Below are 17,370 nucleotides of genomic sequence, written 5' to 3' on the forward strand. Positions count from 1 at the left end.
AAACAGAAACAGACTCAGGCGAGGAGGCAGACTCGTACAGAGGTCACCGTATCACAAGTCAACAAAAGTTTGCCGACTCTCGCAGGGCGGGATGTGGGCAGAAGAAGGGTGTGTTTGGGCGTTGTTTAGGATTATTTTCGGTTTGTGGATTGGACACGTTCATTTATGGACACACACACATCAACATCAACATTCCCTCGCACATCTCAACAAGTGGCTGCACTCGGCACTGGCACACTCCTTTCTCAGTCCCAAAACACTTATTGAGTGTGACTGGAGACCAAAACAGGAAGACCTATGAATTGTTACCTTGGAAAAGAACACATAACGTGAACCTTTCTAACATTTTCCATTCAAAATTTCTTGGTACATGACTACAATATTCTTCATTCTACATACATTATGAGGCAATATCAAAGTAGTAACGCACAGACACTAAGGATATAGCTTCAATATATGGCCTATGACAGTGGTCTCCAACCATCGGCAGAGGTGGGTAGTAACACGTTACATTTACTCCGTTACATTTACTTGAGTAACTTTTTGAGAAAAATGTACTTGTACTAAGTACAAAAATGTACTAAGAGTAGTTTTACTACACCTTACTTTTGACTTTTTCTTGAGTAAATTTGTGAAGAAATGCTACTCTTATTCTACTACTTTCGGCTAAGCTATTCGTTGCATTTTTCCTCTTTATTCTACATATTAGATTTTACTTTTATTTATTTTTTTGCCAGTGATGCCAGCATTTGCTCTACCAGTTTCACCAATGAGACGTTGCAACAATAATCACATGACTCCATTATACCAATCAGACCCAAGCTTGCCATTCTATGATCACGCCGGCCTGTTCAATCACATGGCTTCTTTAAAGCACCATAAGAAATTAAGTATTTGACATAGAGCGCTGCTGTCATGACATGACATGACTGGAAAGTGCAGATTTTAACTTCCCTCCCAGATTTTACTTGGTACCGATGGACCCCGTAAACCCAGTGATATGATCCTTTTAATTTCATGATAGGAAATATGTTTTTTCCACTAGAGGGCACTTGTGCTATTTAGACGAATAATGCTTCATTTCTGTTCTCTAGCCCAGTGTGTTTCAACCGGTGTGCCGCGGCACAAGATCATCAGGTGTGCCGCGAGAAATTGTCTAATGTCGCATTTATATATATAAATTTTGTAATGTCCGCAACTGAGCGTGCCCTTGAAGGGGTCATCAGACTGCAGAGTGGTGACGTCACGGGAAGCAAGCTAGGAGGGAGGGAGAACGGCGTGAGAGCTAAGTTAGCGGTCGCATGTTGCGGATGCTGCTGTTATTTTGTTTATTATTTTCAATTGTTGCCACAATAAAGTGGGAAAGTCATCACCGACTCCTCTCCTTTCTATTTCCCCATTCGGGGCTATTACAATACAGTGGTACCTCTACATACGAAGTTAATCCGTTCCAGGAGCTTGTTTGTAAGTCGAATTGGTCGTATGTCGAGCAGGATTTTCCCATAGGAATACATTATAATTCCATTAATTCGTTCCACAGCCCAAAAACCTGCACTAAATCCTTAAAAAATACTGCTGGTACTATTACAAATGGCAATTACATATAGCAAAACAAATAAATAATAAATACAAATCGGATTAATAATATAATAATAATAATAATTCCTGTAATAGTGTAACGAAACGGGTTCTAATAAGGCGGACGTTTTTTTCTGTACCTGAAGGCACCGCGGCGCTGACGTGACAAAGAGGGAGGGGAGCGGGTGAAAGTTTACTTTCGCTTTCAATGCTTTCTTGAGAACATCGTCAATTGCGGCAGACAGCAGGCGTTTTGTGTTGAATAAGTTGTGAAAGAAATGATGAAAACGTGGCGAAGCTGGCGATTTCTCTGGAGATGTTACCACAATAAGAATTGTCAGCTTAACTTATAAAGACTGGCGAACGATGGTCGGAGGAGGACCGTGGAGATGTATTGTTGAGCCATTTCACGGATGCCCACCCTACGCTCATATTTTTCTGTCATTTGCATCTTCATTTAGAAGGTAAGCGTCAACTTTTTCCTTGTTTCACCACCTGTACCAACCTTTTCTGAAACCTGTGTTGATTTGTCACACAAGAAAATCCGTCGTGCATTCGTCTGCGGTGCTGCCATTGTCGTCGTATTTCGAGCATGTCGTCGGATGTAGAAACAAATGGCGAGTCAAATTTTACGTCGGATGTCGAAAAGTTCGTGTGTCGAAGCGATCGTATGTAGAGGTACCACTGTATTTTTTTTACGTTGTCGGGCGGAGTTGCAGTAGGAAGGAATAGAAAGTTCTCGGTCGTGTTGCGTTCAAAAACTGCTCTGATTTCTAGCCATCAACGACCCTGCTGTCCGCAACAATGTGGACCCCAGCACGTCTACTGCACATTATTTGGTTAGACTCGTCATGTGTCAATATACTGGAAAGTGTCCTTTCTATTTTGTCCATATGTGACAACCGTCAATCCTCCTCCTGTTTTTTATTCCAACACATTGTCAACGACAGCAAAATGGCTGACGGCTAGAAATCCGAGCAGTTCTTGAACGCGACACGAGCAACTATCCTAAACGTCATCTCCAAACTAAACAATTGTCACTTCAAAACTACTCGATGGACTATTTTGTTCGCCTTTGTGAAAACACAGAGTAACAAGCAACTTTTTTGATAAAAACTACGAAGGTAAATGAGAAAGCTTGTTGCTAAATCCAAAAAGTCCCACACCATGACAGAGACATTATTACCTGCCTGCAAAGCCATTGTCTGCGAGATGCTCGGCCCTGATGTGGTTAAAGACATTGCTCAAGTCCCCCTGTCTGATAATTCTGAGCTTTTTCAAACCTAACTGCTATAAAAAAATAAATAAATAAAAACAGCGACTGAGAGCTGTTGAAGAATAAGGATATCGACTTTGTGTTCATCTAAACCAGTACTTCTCAAATGGTGGGGCGCGCCCCCCCAGGGGGGCGCAGAGCGATGCCAGGGGGGGCGCGAGTGACCTCGGGGAACATGCTTTTTTTTTTTTTTTTGCCGTACTAGAATAAAGTGTACTTGCACATCCACTCCGTGGGTGGCAGTGGCGCTCTCATTTTCAAAGTGCGTGCAGTATTTTTGAAGTAAGCAAGAGCACACGGAAGAGACTCATGCAGAGCTGGACTCACGCAGCCAGCGACCCACTGTCTTTCTCACGTGTCCGGCCGAGAAGTGCCGTTTTCGGCTTGGGATCGTCACGACCACCGCCCTCACCTACGGTTCTCCCTCGGCCGCCGAGAATGCGCTTTTTTCGGGCCGTTTGCCTTTGACTTTTAATATAGTGGGAAATGAGGAAAGACCACTGTTTACTGAGTCTAAAAATGATTATAGCGGAGAAGCCAAATCAGTTAAGACGCCACTTAAAGACATTAGACCTCAATCTCATTGATAGGCCGCTTGATTGTTTTTCAGCGAAAATGTGCCGAATATTGCCAATTGTCACAATCGTCCCGCTTTGTCAGTGTTATATCAGTAAACCAGTGAGCACTGTGGTGAATCAGCGAAAATAAAAACTTTCCTTCTGTCCAGAGACCTTTTTCCCCCCTTCTATTCAGTTTTGTTTTTTTTCGGTCAAATTTTTTGGCATGTTGTCCTGAAGAGTAAATGTTTCTAATCAATTTGAATTTGTTATTATTTACTGATTTTATTACATTTTATTTTTCAGTATCAAATGGTCAAAAATGTACCTTGAGTGTATTTTTACAGTTTGGATGTGACTTTTTTTTTTTTTTAACTTCAGGCAAATTGATGCGCATTAAGTCTTTTCTGTTACAAGCAACACAATGTTAAAAAAGTTATACTTTATTATAAGTTGATCTATGTTACTTTTTTTCTTTAATAGAAAAAAAAGGACACAATGTTAGGCTGAGGCGTACTTATAATAGTAATATAGACGAATGATACTATTTACAGTGGCGGCAGAGAGTTGGGGGGGGCGCGAAACATTTACGTCTTCCTTGGGGGGGCGTAACAGAAAATAATTGAGAAGCACTGATCTAAACAGACTCAAGTTTCACACTGAGTAAGTATACATACTGAGAAATTATTTTATAATTAAATATACTCTACAGAAAATATTTTTGGAACATTTTTGGTTTGTGGTGTTCCGCGAGATTTTTCCCAAAGTAAAAACGTGCCGTGAGTCAAAAAAAGGTTGGAAAACACTGCTCTAGCCCGAATTCAAAGTAGGTAATAGTCTTCTTTTTCAAACTATAATAATAACAGTTCATATAGAAAACTTTGAGCTGAGGAAAAAAACACCATTGTTTAAAAAAAAATAAAAATAAATAAATAACTCCAACATTGTAAGCAGTTACTCACAATGTTACTCATTACGTGAGTACTTTCACCTAATACTTTTTACTTGTACTTGAGTACATTTTGGACAACTACCTTTACTTTTACTTGATTAATATTATTATGAAGTAACACTACTCCTTCATGAGTAAAATTTTTGGCTACTCTACCAACCTCTGGTCCTAACTCTAGAGACCACACAGAAGCAGAGGCACCATCAAAGCAGTACAAGTGAATATAAACACAGCGGCAGTTAGACGAATGAGAACCAGAGCTCACCACCCCTCCTCACTCATCCGTCCTTCATCCCACGAGCACCAGATGCCGCATAATCGACACCGTGACCATAACATTAATTCTCACAGTAGCTGAAGGCCAGCGACTGTGTCTATTAACCATGATCTGCATGCGGAGAGTGCTTCCTGTTGCATGTACATGAGCTCGTGCAGGCGTGTCAAATGCATGGCCCGTGGGCCAGAAGTGGCCCAATCCGGCAGGACGGTGTAATATTGCCCGCTGGGTTGTTCTGCCTGACAGGCACGAGGTAGCTCATTCATACAGTTCATACAAAACTATATCCTTTTATTTTAACATTGGCACCGTAAAACTACCCAATACTCATTACAATACCAGTCAAAATGGATGTGCCAATGGAAGTGACCCAAAAACGTGCCCAAAAAACATCAGGAACTGACAATAAATCAACAGGAGGGAACCTGGAAATGCCCAAAAATCAACAGGAAATGATCCAAAATGTACAGGAAGTGACCTGTAAGTATGTTAAAATGACAAGAAAGCGACACATAATGAACTCAATGCCTTCCAAAAAGCAATTAGTATTACTGTAGACCAGTGTTTTTTTCGTCAACGATGACGATAACGAAAATATATAGTCAACGAACAATTTTGTTATGACGATGACGTGACGAGCTGAAAACGTGTCTTTGGGAGACTAAAGCATAACGAGATGGATGCCAGTTTTTGTCCGACTAGAACGAGATGAACATTTGTCATAGTTTTCATCATAAGTTCACAATGTGTGACATTTTCTCACCATACAGTATGTGTAGTTATCACGCATCGTAGCAGTGTTTGGTCATGTTACTCATGTGACGTGCTGCGTTGTAAGTTTTTTTTCCTTATCTTGGCTAGATATGCCAAGTTGCTTTAGCCTCTAAAGGTCTGTGCTGAGTGATCATCACACACTAGATGCAACTTCTAGCTTGAGCATTGCGTTTGCGTTAGCATTAGCGTGTTGTCTTAAACTCTTGGAAAACTTTTTACATAGAGTTTGTGGCATCCAGGTGAATTTAATTCATTGAAAATGATGTACTGTTTTCCAGCTGAGTTTGTATATCATCACGAAGATGGTGATAAACTTTATAACTACAGTATGTGCTCATCTGTCAATGTTCATTCGAAATTGTTGGGAACCTCTTATTTATTTATTTATATATTTATTTATTTATTCATGAACTAAAACTTAACAGACAAAAGCATTTTGAGTAATTGTCGACTAAAACTTGACGAAATTTGTCTGAGTTTTCGTTGACTAAAACGACGAAGACGAAAATATTTTGAAATGAATAAAATATGACTAAGACTAACAAGTATTTTCGTCCAGAAGACTAAGAGTAAGACGAAAATTAAACGGGCTGCCGAAAACAACACTGCTGTAGACCGACCGCAAAGTAATGTCCCCCCCATTTTTAACATACTATTTTTGTGTATATACTGTATAATGTTAATAAGTGTATATAAAACACAGTGGTACCTCGACAAACGAATTTAATTTTGTTTTCAGGACCTGATTTGTAAGTCGAAATGGTCGTATGTCGGGATTTTTCCATAAGAATACATTATAATTCAATTAATTCGTTACACAGCCCAAAAACCTACGCTAAATCCTTAATAAATACTGTTGGAACGATTACAAATTGCAATTACTCATAGCAAAACAAATAAATTATAAATACAAATCGGAGTAATATAATGAATAAAAGCAATAATGATTTAACGAATCGGGTTCTAATGTGGCGGTTGTGTATTGGACGCTGCTCCTGATCGCACCATGTGACTGATGACAGGGTGAGAGAAGTGCGGTACAATTTTTACTTTCTTTTGGCATGTCGTTATTGGCTTTGGCTGCGGCAGACAGGAGCCGTGTTGTGTTGCACAAGTTCTGAAATACATGATTAAAGACATGATGAATTTTTATTTTAATTTCATTCTGCAAGTATTGATGACATCGTCGTCGTCGTTGTCTCCCGCTTATCCGAATCCGGGTCACGAGGACAGCAGCTTCAGCAAAGGGGCCCAGACAGCCCTCTACCTAGCCACTTCCATCAGCTCGTCTCGGAGAATCCCAAGGCGGTCCCAGGCCAGCCAAGGGATATAATCTCTTCAGCGTCTCCTGGGTCAGGCCCAGGATCTCCTCCCAGTTGGACATGCCTGAAACACCTCCCGAGGGAGGCGTCCAGGGGGCATCCTAACTAGATGTCAAAACCACCTCAACTGGCTCCTCTCGACTTGGCGGAGCAGCGGCTCTACTCTGAGTCCCTCCCGGATGACTGAGCTCTCGAAGGCCAAGCCCGGCCACTCTGCGAAGGAAACTCATTTCATCTGCTTGTATCCACGATCTTGTTTTTTTCGATTATTACCCAAAGTTCATGGTCATAGGTGAGGGTATGAACGTGGATTGAATGGTAAATCGAGAGCTTCGCCTTCTGGCTCAGCTCTTCTTGATTGAGAGTGAGATCTTCACCACGACAGACTGGTTAAACGCCTGCAACACTGCGGACGCTGCTCCAATCCGCCTGTCAATCTCACGCTACGAACTACCTTGACTAGTGAACAAGATCCCGTGATACTTAAACTCCTCCACCTGGGGCAGGAACTCACCCCTGATCTGGAGCGAGCAATCCACCCTTTTCCGGCTGAGAACCATGCCCTCAGACTTGGAGGTGCTGATATTCATCCCAGCCGCTTCACACTCGGCTGCAAATTGTCCCAGCGAGAGCTGGTGGTCGCTGTGCGATGGAGCCAGAAGGACCACATCATCTGCAAAAAGCAGAGATGAGATCCTCCCACCACTGAACTCGACCCCCTCCACCACCCAACTGCGCCTACAAATTCTGTCAGTGAAAGTCACTAACATAACCGGTGACAAAGAGCAGCCCTGGAGGAGTCCAACCCTCACCGGACCAGACTCATACTCCTGTGGTAGAGGGACTGGATGGCCCCTAGCAGAGGGCCATCCACACATACCCCCAGAGTACCCCCCACAGGGTGCCCCTGAGGACACAGTCATAAGCCTTCTCCAAATCCACAAAACACATGTGGATTGAATTGGCAAACTCCCATGCCACCTCAAGGACTCTCGCGAGGGTAAAGAGCTGGTCCTTGGTTCCACGGCCAGGACGAAAACCACATTATTCCTCCTCAATCTGAGGTTCAACTATCGACCGGACACTCCTTTGAAGTACCCTGGCGTAGACTTTCCCACGGGAGGCTGAGGAGTGTCTCCTCGGTGAGCCGTCACCTTATCGTGGTGGAGGAGTTTGAGTGCCCTAATGACCCTATGAGCTATGCTGTCGGGGGGCTTTTGCCCCTGGTAGTGTTTCACATGACAGATTGGTCCTAGGCGAAGGGTCAGACAAAGAACGGTTCAGAAGACCCTGATGGACAATAAAAACAGGAGTAAGTGTACCCGGAGGAGTACCGGGACCAGGCCTGGGGTTGGGGCCCGTGTGCGAGCGCCTGGTGGTCGGGCCTTCGCCCATGGGGCCAGCACAGCCCGAACCGGATACATGGGCTCGTTGTCCAGTGGACCCCCCACCCACAGGTTAAATCTGCAGGGTCCGGTACAATGTGGATCGGGTAGCAGACCAAGGTGGGGACCTTGGCGGTCTGATCCCTGGTTGTGGAAACTGTTGATGTCATGAGCAGCTGAATTAAGTTAGCAAACCACACGGACATCAGTCATCGTCATTTCGGAGCTTAGCTCGCTGTCTAGCTCCAAAGTCTTGGTGAGGACGGTACAAAGACGCATCATACATGTTTTTTGATAGTTATTTTGAGATTTAGGGGGGTATTTAGAGGTAATATCTACGTATCTAGTTCTAAAAAGATCTAGCTTTTGTCCCTTGCTGTCAACGACCAATCAGATCAAGCGTTCGTTCATGATCCATCAACCTAACCCTCTGCTTTCAATAACCAATCACGTTTGTCAAATGCCAACCACGCCCCCTGCCCTCGAACCACGCCCCCTGCTTGTGTAATGCAGGCCACAGCTGGATTGTATAGATTGCGCCAGAGGCATGAAAACGAAACTATCAATTCACAATGAGGACAACAAATTTAATGTGTAACGCAGGTGACAATTTGAAAAGTGGTTGAATAAAAAGTACAGATACGTGCTGTAAAATGTAGTGAAGTAAAAGTAAAAAGTACCACTTCATATTTGTACTCAAGTACAGATACACAAAAAATTTACTTAAGTACAGAAACTAACTTCGTTACATTCCACCACTGATAAATGGTTTCGATGAACACAATTTCCTCGACACAATTCCATTAATTCATGTACAGATGTTCAACATGACGCAAAGCGCACACACACACACATGCACGCAGCCCTATTTAAACACACGCACACACAAGACAGGTCTTGAGATAAGGCTGAGCGGTGGTAATTGCGGTCTCCATTACAGTAAACGCTGCTCTCGCTGTGTAAACCACAGTAAATTACATCCAGATGGGAGATGAAAGTCTGCTGAGTAGATGGCTGCCCCAAACGCCACAGCTCCATCTTCCCTGCCGGAGGAAGTAGAAATCCATATTTCCTGATTGCGACTGTCCCCAGGGCCAGGACATTACAACTGGAGAGAAATACCACAACATTGCCACTCCTTTCAGTTTGTAGGTCACTGTGCAGAAATCCCAACCCGGTGTGTGCAAGAGGAAAACAAGACACTCGCAGGGATCTAATGTTTATGTATTAAAGTGGCTGCTGCCATAGAACTGTACTACATGTGCAAATGTGTTGTCACTCACTGGAGCAAGTATAAACAAAACCTAGGAAAACCACACTATTAACAGTAGGGCTGTGACAATATAATTAAATGGTGATATATCGCAATATTTTGCAGCCCAAAAGTGATCGATATGCTCCCACCAAGAATCAATAATCATTTTAAAACGTTGTCACTGTTTAAAAAAAAATAAATAAATAAAATTTAAAAAATCGCTGCGCTACCAAAATCTTCCATGAGAATACTGTTTACATTAGTCCATTGGCTAACATCCATCCAATTCATTTGGACTGGATTTGACGTCTAGCGCTGTCAGTGGCGCTAAAACCAGAGCATTCACAGCCAGTCTTTTGTGTAAATGACCAAAAATCAACAGGAAGAGACCTGTAAATGCGCCAAAAGAAAAAGAAAGTGATGTGAAATGTCCCAAAATGAACTCATTGGCTGTCACTGACAGCAGTAGACGTCCAATTCATTTTGACTGGATTGGACGCCTAGCACCGTCAATGGGACTGAAACCAGAGCTTTCACTGCCACAAACGAAGCAGAAATAATCGACACCAGTGCTGTTTTTGCAGCCCTTTTAATTTTCGTGTTACTCTTGGTCTTTTGGACGATAATAGTTCTTAGTTTTAGTCATACTTTAGTCATTTCAAAATGTGTTTGTCTTCGTTTTTAAAGATTCAAACACCTCCGCAAACGTCTTCTGTGTCGCCTGTGCCTCAACATTTGTATTAACGTATTGGCCCAAATATAAGACGGTGTTTTTTGCATTGAAATAAGACTGAAAAAGTGGGGGTCGTCTTATATTCGCGTAGGGTTCTCTGAATCCGGACCTCGGTGCCACTTTTCCTGTCGTGTTTTCCACGTCTCTCTCCCCTAACACACCTGAATCAAATGATTATGTCATCAGCAACCTCTCCAGAAGCCTAATAATGATCCTGATTATTTTGATTCAGGTGTGTTGTTTGTCATTCATTGTTCATTCAAAATTTTTGGCAACCTTTTATTTATTTGCTTATTTATTTATTCATGGACTAAAACTTTTGAGGCGGCACGGTGGCTGAGTGGTTAGCACGTCTGCCTCACAGTTCTGAGATCAAGGGTTCAATCCTGGGCTTCGGCCTTCCTGTGTGGAGTTTGCATGTTCTCCCCGTGCCTGCGTGGGTTTCCTCCAGGAACTCCGGTTTCCTCCCACATCCCAAAAACATGCATGGTAGGCTGATTGAACACTCTAAATTGTCCATAGGTGTGAGTGTGTGCGTGAATGGTTGTGTGTCTCCTTGTGCCCTGCGATTGGCTGGCAACCAGTTCGGGGTGTCCCCTGCCTACTGCCCGAAGTAGGATAGGCTGATAGTGGGATAGGCTCCAGCACCTCCGCGACCCTCGTGAGGAATAAGCGGCATGGAAAATGAATGAATAAAACTTTTGAAGTTTACAAAGACATTTTGAGTCATTGTCAACTAAAACTAGACGAAAATTTTCTGAGTTTTCTTTGACTAAATCTAGACGAAAACGAACACCTTTTGAAATATGATTAATAAGTATTTTCGTCCAAAAGACTAAGATGAAAATTAAAAGGGCTGCCAAAAGCAACACTGGATGGCACTCATTCTCTTTGGATGGCTAATGTTTCTTTTTGTAGTCTAAATTTGATGATTTTTGTATATTTCTTTGGGCTAATAAGGTCATGTAACCGGTTATAGTACAGTATAATAACAGGTGATGTGCAGTGAAAAAAATACCATTCATTCATTCATTTTCCATGCCGCTTTTTCCTCACGAGGGTCGCGGAGGTGCTGGAGCCTATCCCAGCCAACTATGGGCAGTAGGCAGGGGACACCCTGAACTGGTTGCCAGCCAATCGCAGGGCACAAGGAGACGAACAACCATTCACGCACACACTCATACCTACGGACAATTTAGAGTGTTCAATCAGCCTAACATGCGTGTTTTTGGGACGTGGGAGGAAACCGGAGTTCCCGGAGGAAACCCACGCAGGCACGGGGAGAGCATGCAAACTCCACACAGGAAGGCCGAAGCCCGGGATTGAACCCTTGATCTCAGAACTGTGAGGCGGACGTGCTAACCACCCAGCCACCGTGCCGCCAGAAAAAAAAAAAATACTATTGTTTAAAAATATATCTGACATTGTAAGCAGTTACTCACAACTCATTATTTGAGTACAGTATTCCTTTCACCAAATACCTTTTTTTACTTGCACTTGAGTCTTTTTTGTCCATCATTCCACTTTTTCTACGACTACTTTTACTTGAGTAATATTATTTTGAAGTTTTGCTACTCTTATTTGAGTAAAATAATTGTTTAGCCTACCCACTTCTGGTGAGCAGGCAATGATTATCTTATGTAATTATCAGGATGATTGACAACAAGCTGATACTGCTGTCACTCTTTCCCTAGCTAGTAACTGCACCGTTTCTACAGAGTTGACTTTGAATCTCTTGTTAGGTTTTTTTTTTGTAACACGGGTGGCAAATTGCTGGCAGTAAGTCGAATTCGTTCCCAGTGAGGATTGGACTCCGCCAAGGCTGCCCTTTGTCACCGATTCTGTTCATAATTTTTATGGACAGAATTTCTAGGCGCAGCCGAAGCGTTGAGGGTGTCCGGTTTGGTGGCCTCAGCATTGCATCTCTGCTTTTTGCAGATGATGTGGTGCTGTTGGCTTCATCAAGCCGTGACCTCCAACTCTCACTGGGGCGGTTCGCGGCCGAGTGTGAAGCGGTTGGGATGAAGATCAGCACCTCCAAATCCGAGACCATGGTCCTTAGCCGGAAAAGGGTGGAGTGCCCTCTCCGGGTCGGGGATGAGATCCTGCCCCAAGTGGAGGAGTTCAAGTATCTTGGGGTCTTGTTCACGAGTGAGGGTAGGAGGGAGCGGGAGATTGACAGGCGGATCGGTGCAGCGTCTGCAGTGATGCGGACTCTGCACCGGTCCGTTGTGGTGAAGAAGGAGCTGAGCCAAAAGGCGAAGCTCTCGATTTACCGGTCGATCTACGTTCCTACCCTAACCTATGGTCACGAGCTGTGGGTCGTGACCGAAAGAACAAGATCCTGGATACAAGCGGCCGAAATGAGTTTCCTCCGCAGGGTGTCCGGGCTCTCCCTTAGAGATAGGGTGAGAAGCTCGGTCATCCGGGAGGGGCTTGGTGTCGAGCCGCTACTCCTCCGCGTTGAGAGGAGCCAGTTGAGGTGGCTCGGGCATTTGGTTCGGATGCCTCCTGGACGCCTCCCTGGAGAGGTGTTCCGGGCATGTCCCACCGGCAGGAGGCCCCGAGGTCGATCCAGGACACGCTGGAGAGACTATGTCACTCGGCTGGCCTGGGAACGCCTTGGAATCCCGCCGGAGGAGCTGGCTGAAGTGGCTGGGGAGAGGGAAGTCTGGGCTTCCCTGCTAAAGCTGCTGCCCCCGCGACCCGACCCCGGACTAAGCGGAAGATAATGGATGGATGGATGGGTGGCAAATTCATTCGGACGAGTGACTGACATTAATTCGGACTGGTTTATTCTTACCTTAATAAGTTAACTAACTAACATTGACGGCGCTAGTCGTCCAGTTCATTTAGATTCGAAGGGCAGGCAACATTGGAGTTAAACACATTGAAGGGGTTCCACAGGGATCAATCTTAGAACCCCTGTTGATCATGTTTATCTATTAATGTCCATGTTAATGTTCATTCTTCCCGCCCAGTCAAAATGGATGTCGAGCGCCGTCAATGGCATTGGAAGATGAGCATTCACTGCCATTCCTTCCAGTTTAGGTGAATTGGATGTCTATCGTTGTCAGTGAGTTCATTTTGCTACGATACTTACGGGTCACTTCCTGTCAATTTTGGATCATTTCATTAGGATTTCTTGGCATTTATGGATTGCGAAATGTTGATTTTGGGGCGTTTCCGTGTAGCTTCCTGTTGATTTGGTGTCACTTTCTGTATCTTTTGTGGCATGCATGGGTCACCTTGTTATCTCATTGGCTGCCATTGAGGGTGCTTGACGTCCAACACATTTTGACTGGGAGGGGGCAAATGAACCACTGCAACTGCAGATATGAAAGTGAGCAGTAGTGGACGCACTCAATCACACAAATCACAAAGCTATGGTTTTACGGTGCCAATGTCAAAATTAACGCATCTGATTCTGCATGTAAAGTATGAATGAGGTACAACGTGCCTGTCAGACGGAACAACCCCGCGGGCCAGACTGGACCCCTGGCGGGGCACTTCTGCCCGGGGGCCGTATATTTGACACCCCTGTTCTAACACATAATGACGAATCGACACTCACACTTCACTCCATCAGCTTCACATACAGTGGGGAGAACAAGTATTTGATACACAGCCAATGGGTTTTCCCATTGGCTGTGTATCAAATACTTGTTCTCCCCACTGTATCAACCACAAAATGAAGGACGAAGCATAACTACAACCACATTGTGGTATTTGAAAAATCATGAAAAAGTATGACACAAACTACAGTACATTCCAACTACTCACTAGAAGGAGCAGCAGCAAGGGTGCAGGTGCCACGAAATACAAATTCTTATATCTATATGCAAATGCTCCAGCACTTCATGCTGCAAAGAAACAACTTCATTTATTGTTGGATTACTGTTTCCCTCAGAAAGACCAGCAGAAGCTCATCCATGCATTCACTTCCAATAGACTGGATTACTCTAACGGTCTCTCAACGGGACTTTCCAAAAAGAGCATCTAACATCTCATTCAAATAGCTGAACTAAAAGATCTGAAAACATTACACCACTTTTGAGCACACTACACTGCCTTCCAGTCAGAGAATAGACTACAAAACACTATTTAGATTGATTGTCTCCAAATCTCAGAAGGGTTTAGGACCAGAATACATTTGTGACATGTTCAGAGAGTATACTTCAAACCCAGTAGTGCCCTTAGATCAAAGGACCTAGGCCAGTCCTGACCAAACATGGAGAAGCAGCATTTACTTTTCGTGCGGCAAACAAATGGAACCAATTGCCTTTAAAATCCAGGCTAAATTCACAGGTTTCACATGATCATTATCATGTTTTTACATGATAATTAAGTTAAAATATAAACACTATCACATTTTTTAACATGTTTATCATTTTTACGTGGTCGTTATCAAGTTTGTACATAATTATCACGTTTATACGGGAAAATTAGAACGTCTATTGATGATAGTTATCACGTTATTACATGGTTATCATATTTTTACATGATAGTTATCACGTTTTTACATGATAATTCACGTTATCACATAATTGTCACATTTTTACATACCTATCATGTAAAAACGTGTTTTATCATGTTTTTACATGATAGTTTTCATATTTTCAAATGATAATTATCACATAATTATCACAGTTTTACATTATAATTATCACTCTTTTACATGATACCTGTCACGTTTTTACATGATACTTGTCACGTTATCACGTTTTTACATGATAGTAAGTTTTTACATATTTATCATATTTTTAAATGACATTTATCACGTTTGTACATAATTATCATGTTATACATGATAATTATCACGTCTATGCATGATAGCATGTTTTTACATGACAGTTATCAAGTTTTTTACAAGATAATTATCATATTTTTACATGATAGTTATCACTTTGTACATAATTATCGCATTCATACACGATAATTATCATGTCTATAGATGATAGATATCACGTTATTATGTAGTTATCCTGTTTTTACGTAATCGTTATCACGTTTTTACATAACTATCATGTAAAAACATGATAACTCAATTTTTGAAATCATATCTACATCATATTTTCAAATGATAATTACCACATAATTATCACGATTTCGCATGATAATTATCACTTTTTTACATGACAATTGTCACGTTATCATGTTTCTACATGATAGTACCACGCTTTTACATATTTTTACGTTTTTATATGGCAGTTGTCACGTTTGTACATAATTGTCATAGTTACACACTAAAATTATCACGTCTACGCATGATTGTTATCCCGTTTTTACATGTTATCAGTTTTTTACATGTTTTCACATAATAATTACCACGTGTTTACATGATAGTTATCACGTTTTTATATAATTGTCACATTATCACGTTTTTATGTGGTAATTATTACGTTTTTACATAATAATTTTTTACAGAATAGTTATCACGATTGCATATAACTATCACGTTTATACACGATAATTATCTCGTCTATGCATGACAGTTATCAAGTTTTTACATGACAGTTATCACGTTTTTACATGATAATTTTCACTTTTTTACATGATACTTATCACGTTTTTACATGATAGTTTTCATGTTTTTACATAATAGTTATCATGTTTTTACATGATAACTAACATGTTTTTTACATGATACTTATCATGTTTTTACATGATCAAATGGAAAAAGATGGTAACTATCATGTAAAAACATCATACTTTATTTTTTAGAGGCAGCAATGTACAGTACTTCTGTAATTGACGGAAAGAAAAACAAATCAAAACCTTCTTTTTCCTTTTCAATTTTGACCACTTGCAACTCATTGTAAAGAACTCGAGTATGCTCATTTTTACCTGCGCAGGTGCGAACAGAAGAAAAAGAGTCAAAGCGGCCTCGCCGACCGAGCACAGTTTCATGTTCGGGTCCCAATGATGATGGATCCACGTCAAAATCAGATTAAATCAATCCGAGATTGCAAAACAAGCCAACCAAAAATGGCAGCTGGACGAGAAAAGTTGCAATTGTTCCTCAAAGCTGTTGCTCAAATGCTGCGTGTCACATGAATAATGGTTATAAAAACCGAAATGCAGAGGCTCTGCAGTAGATCCGCACGGTGATTTGTTTAGACAAATCACAATCAATGATGATAATAATGATGATAAATAATTAAAAAGTCTGAAATTTTTCTTTTAAAAAAAACTAATTAAATTGTCTTGAAGTTGCAGTCCTGCCACATAAAGACACACATGGGTCTAATTGGCCTTCACTACCTTTTTCTCCAACTGACCACTTGTATCCCCTCCCCTCCTCTTCCAGGACCTCCTTTTCTCATCCACCCCTCCTCCTCTTCTCAGGCACCCTTCCTCCTCCTTCTTCTGGGTCTTTCACGGCCCTCTAAGCCGCCACATGATGAACTATGAAATGCAAACATAACCTGTGCTGCAGATGAGAATTCTTTATTCCTGATTTCTAGACTACACAGCAGGTGATTTACGCCGGTCTGCTCACTATGATGAGAGCCCCTGTAAGAGCCACTCAAAGGGGGGCAGGTAAACATTTAGAAAGCCTCATTGGTGACCCGTGGCTCTGAAATGCACAGTGATTTTGGGTTGAAGAGACAAAAAATAGGGGGAGATTCCATTACTGTTGACACATTGAGTTAATCTTCTCTGTTTGCACAAACCTTGGAACGAAAAGGATTCCTTGTGGGCTTCCAGGCATTCCTTCAACAGGGCTGAAGAGCTCCAACGCCTTGTGTTATTGTACAGAACGCACTCTCTAAACATCTCGCGAAGTCAAAGCGGGCAGAGGAGCAGCAAGTAAAACAATCAGAACACGAGGAAAAACCAGGGCCTGGGTGACTAGGTGCACTAAGCTAACGGGTAGCAAGGAGCACCCTCACCCCAAAATGACACGATATATTTTTTAAATATTGTACTGCATATATTGTAAATGTTATACACTACCGTTCAAAAGTTTGGTGTCACTTAGAAATTTCATTATTTTTGAAAGAAAAGCATTTTTTTTCAATGGAAATACATTAAACTAACCAGAAAAACACTCTATACATTATTCATGTAGTAAATGACTATTCTAGCCGGTTTTAATGCAATATCTATGGAGTTTTGTAAAGAGGCCCATTTACAGCAAACATCACTCCAGTGTTCTAATGGTACATTGTGCTTGCTCGTTGCCTTAGAAGGATAATAGATGAATAGAAAACCTTGTGCAATTATGTTGGCACAGCTCAAAACAGTTTAGGTGGTT

General features: G+C 42.1%; 1 protein-coding gene across 3 annotated transcripts in view; it reads right to left on the reverse strand.

Moving 5' to 3' along the window:
• pgfb (placental growth factor b) overlaps nt 1-16,342 on the reverse strand; it is a 44,922-nt gene extending 28,580 nt beyond the window's left edge. For all 3 annotated transcript variants that reach the window (XM_057860069.1, XM_057860068.1, XM_057860071.1), the window contains exon 1: nt 15,957-16,342. In XM_057860069.1, the coding sequence (XP_057716052.1) occupies nt 15,957-16,019 (63 nt within the window). In that variant the 5' untranslated portion in view covers nt 16,020-16,342. The remainder of the gene's footprint in view (nt 1-15,956) is intronic.
• Between the last annotated feature and the right edge of the window lie 1,028 nt (nt 16,343-17,370).

Source organism: Corythoichthys intestinalis, chromosome 15, assembly GCF_030265065.1.
Source record: "Corythoichthys intestinalis isolate RoL2023-P3 chromosome 15, ASM3026506v1, whole genome shotgun sequence".
Taxonomy (NCBI): domain Eukaryota; kingdom Metazoa; phylum Chordata; class Actinopteri; order Syngnathiformes; family Syngnathidae; genus Corythoichthys; species Corythoichthys intestinalis.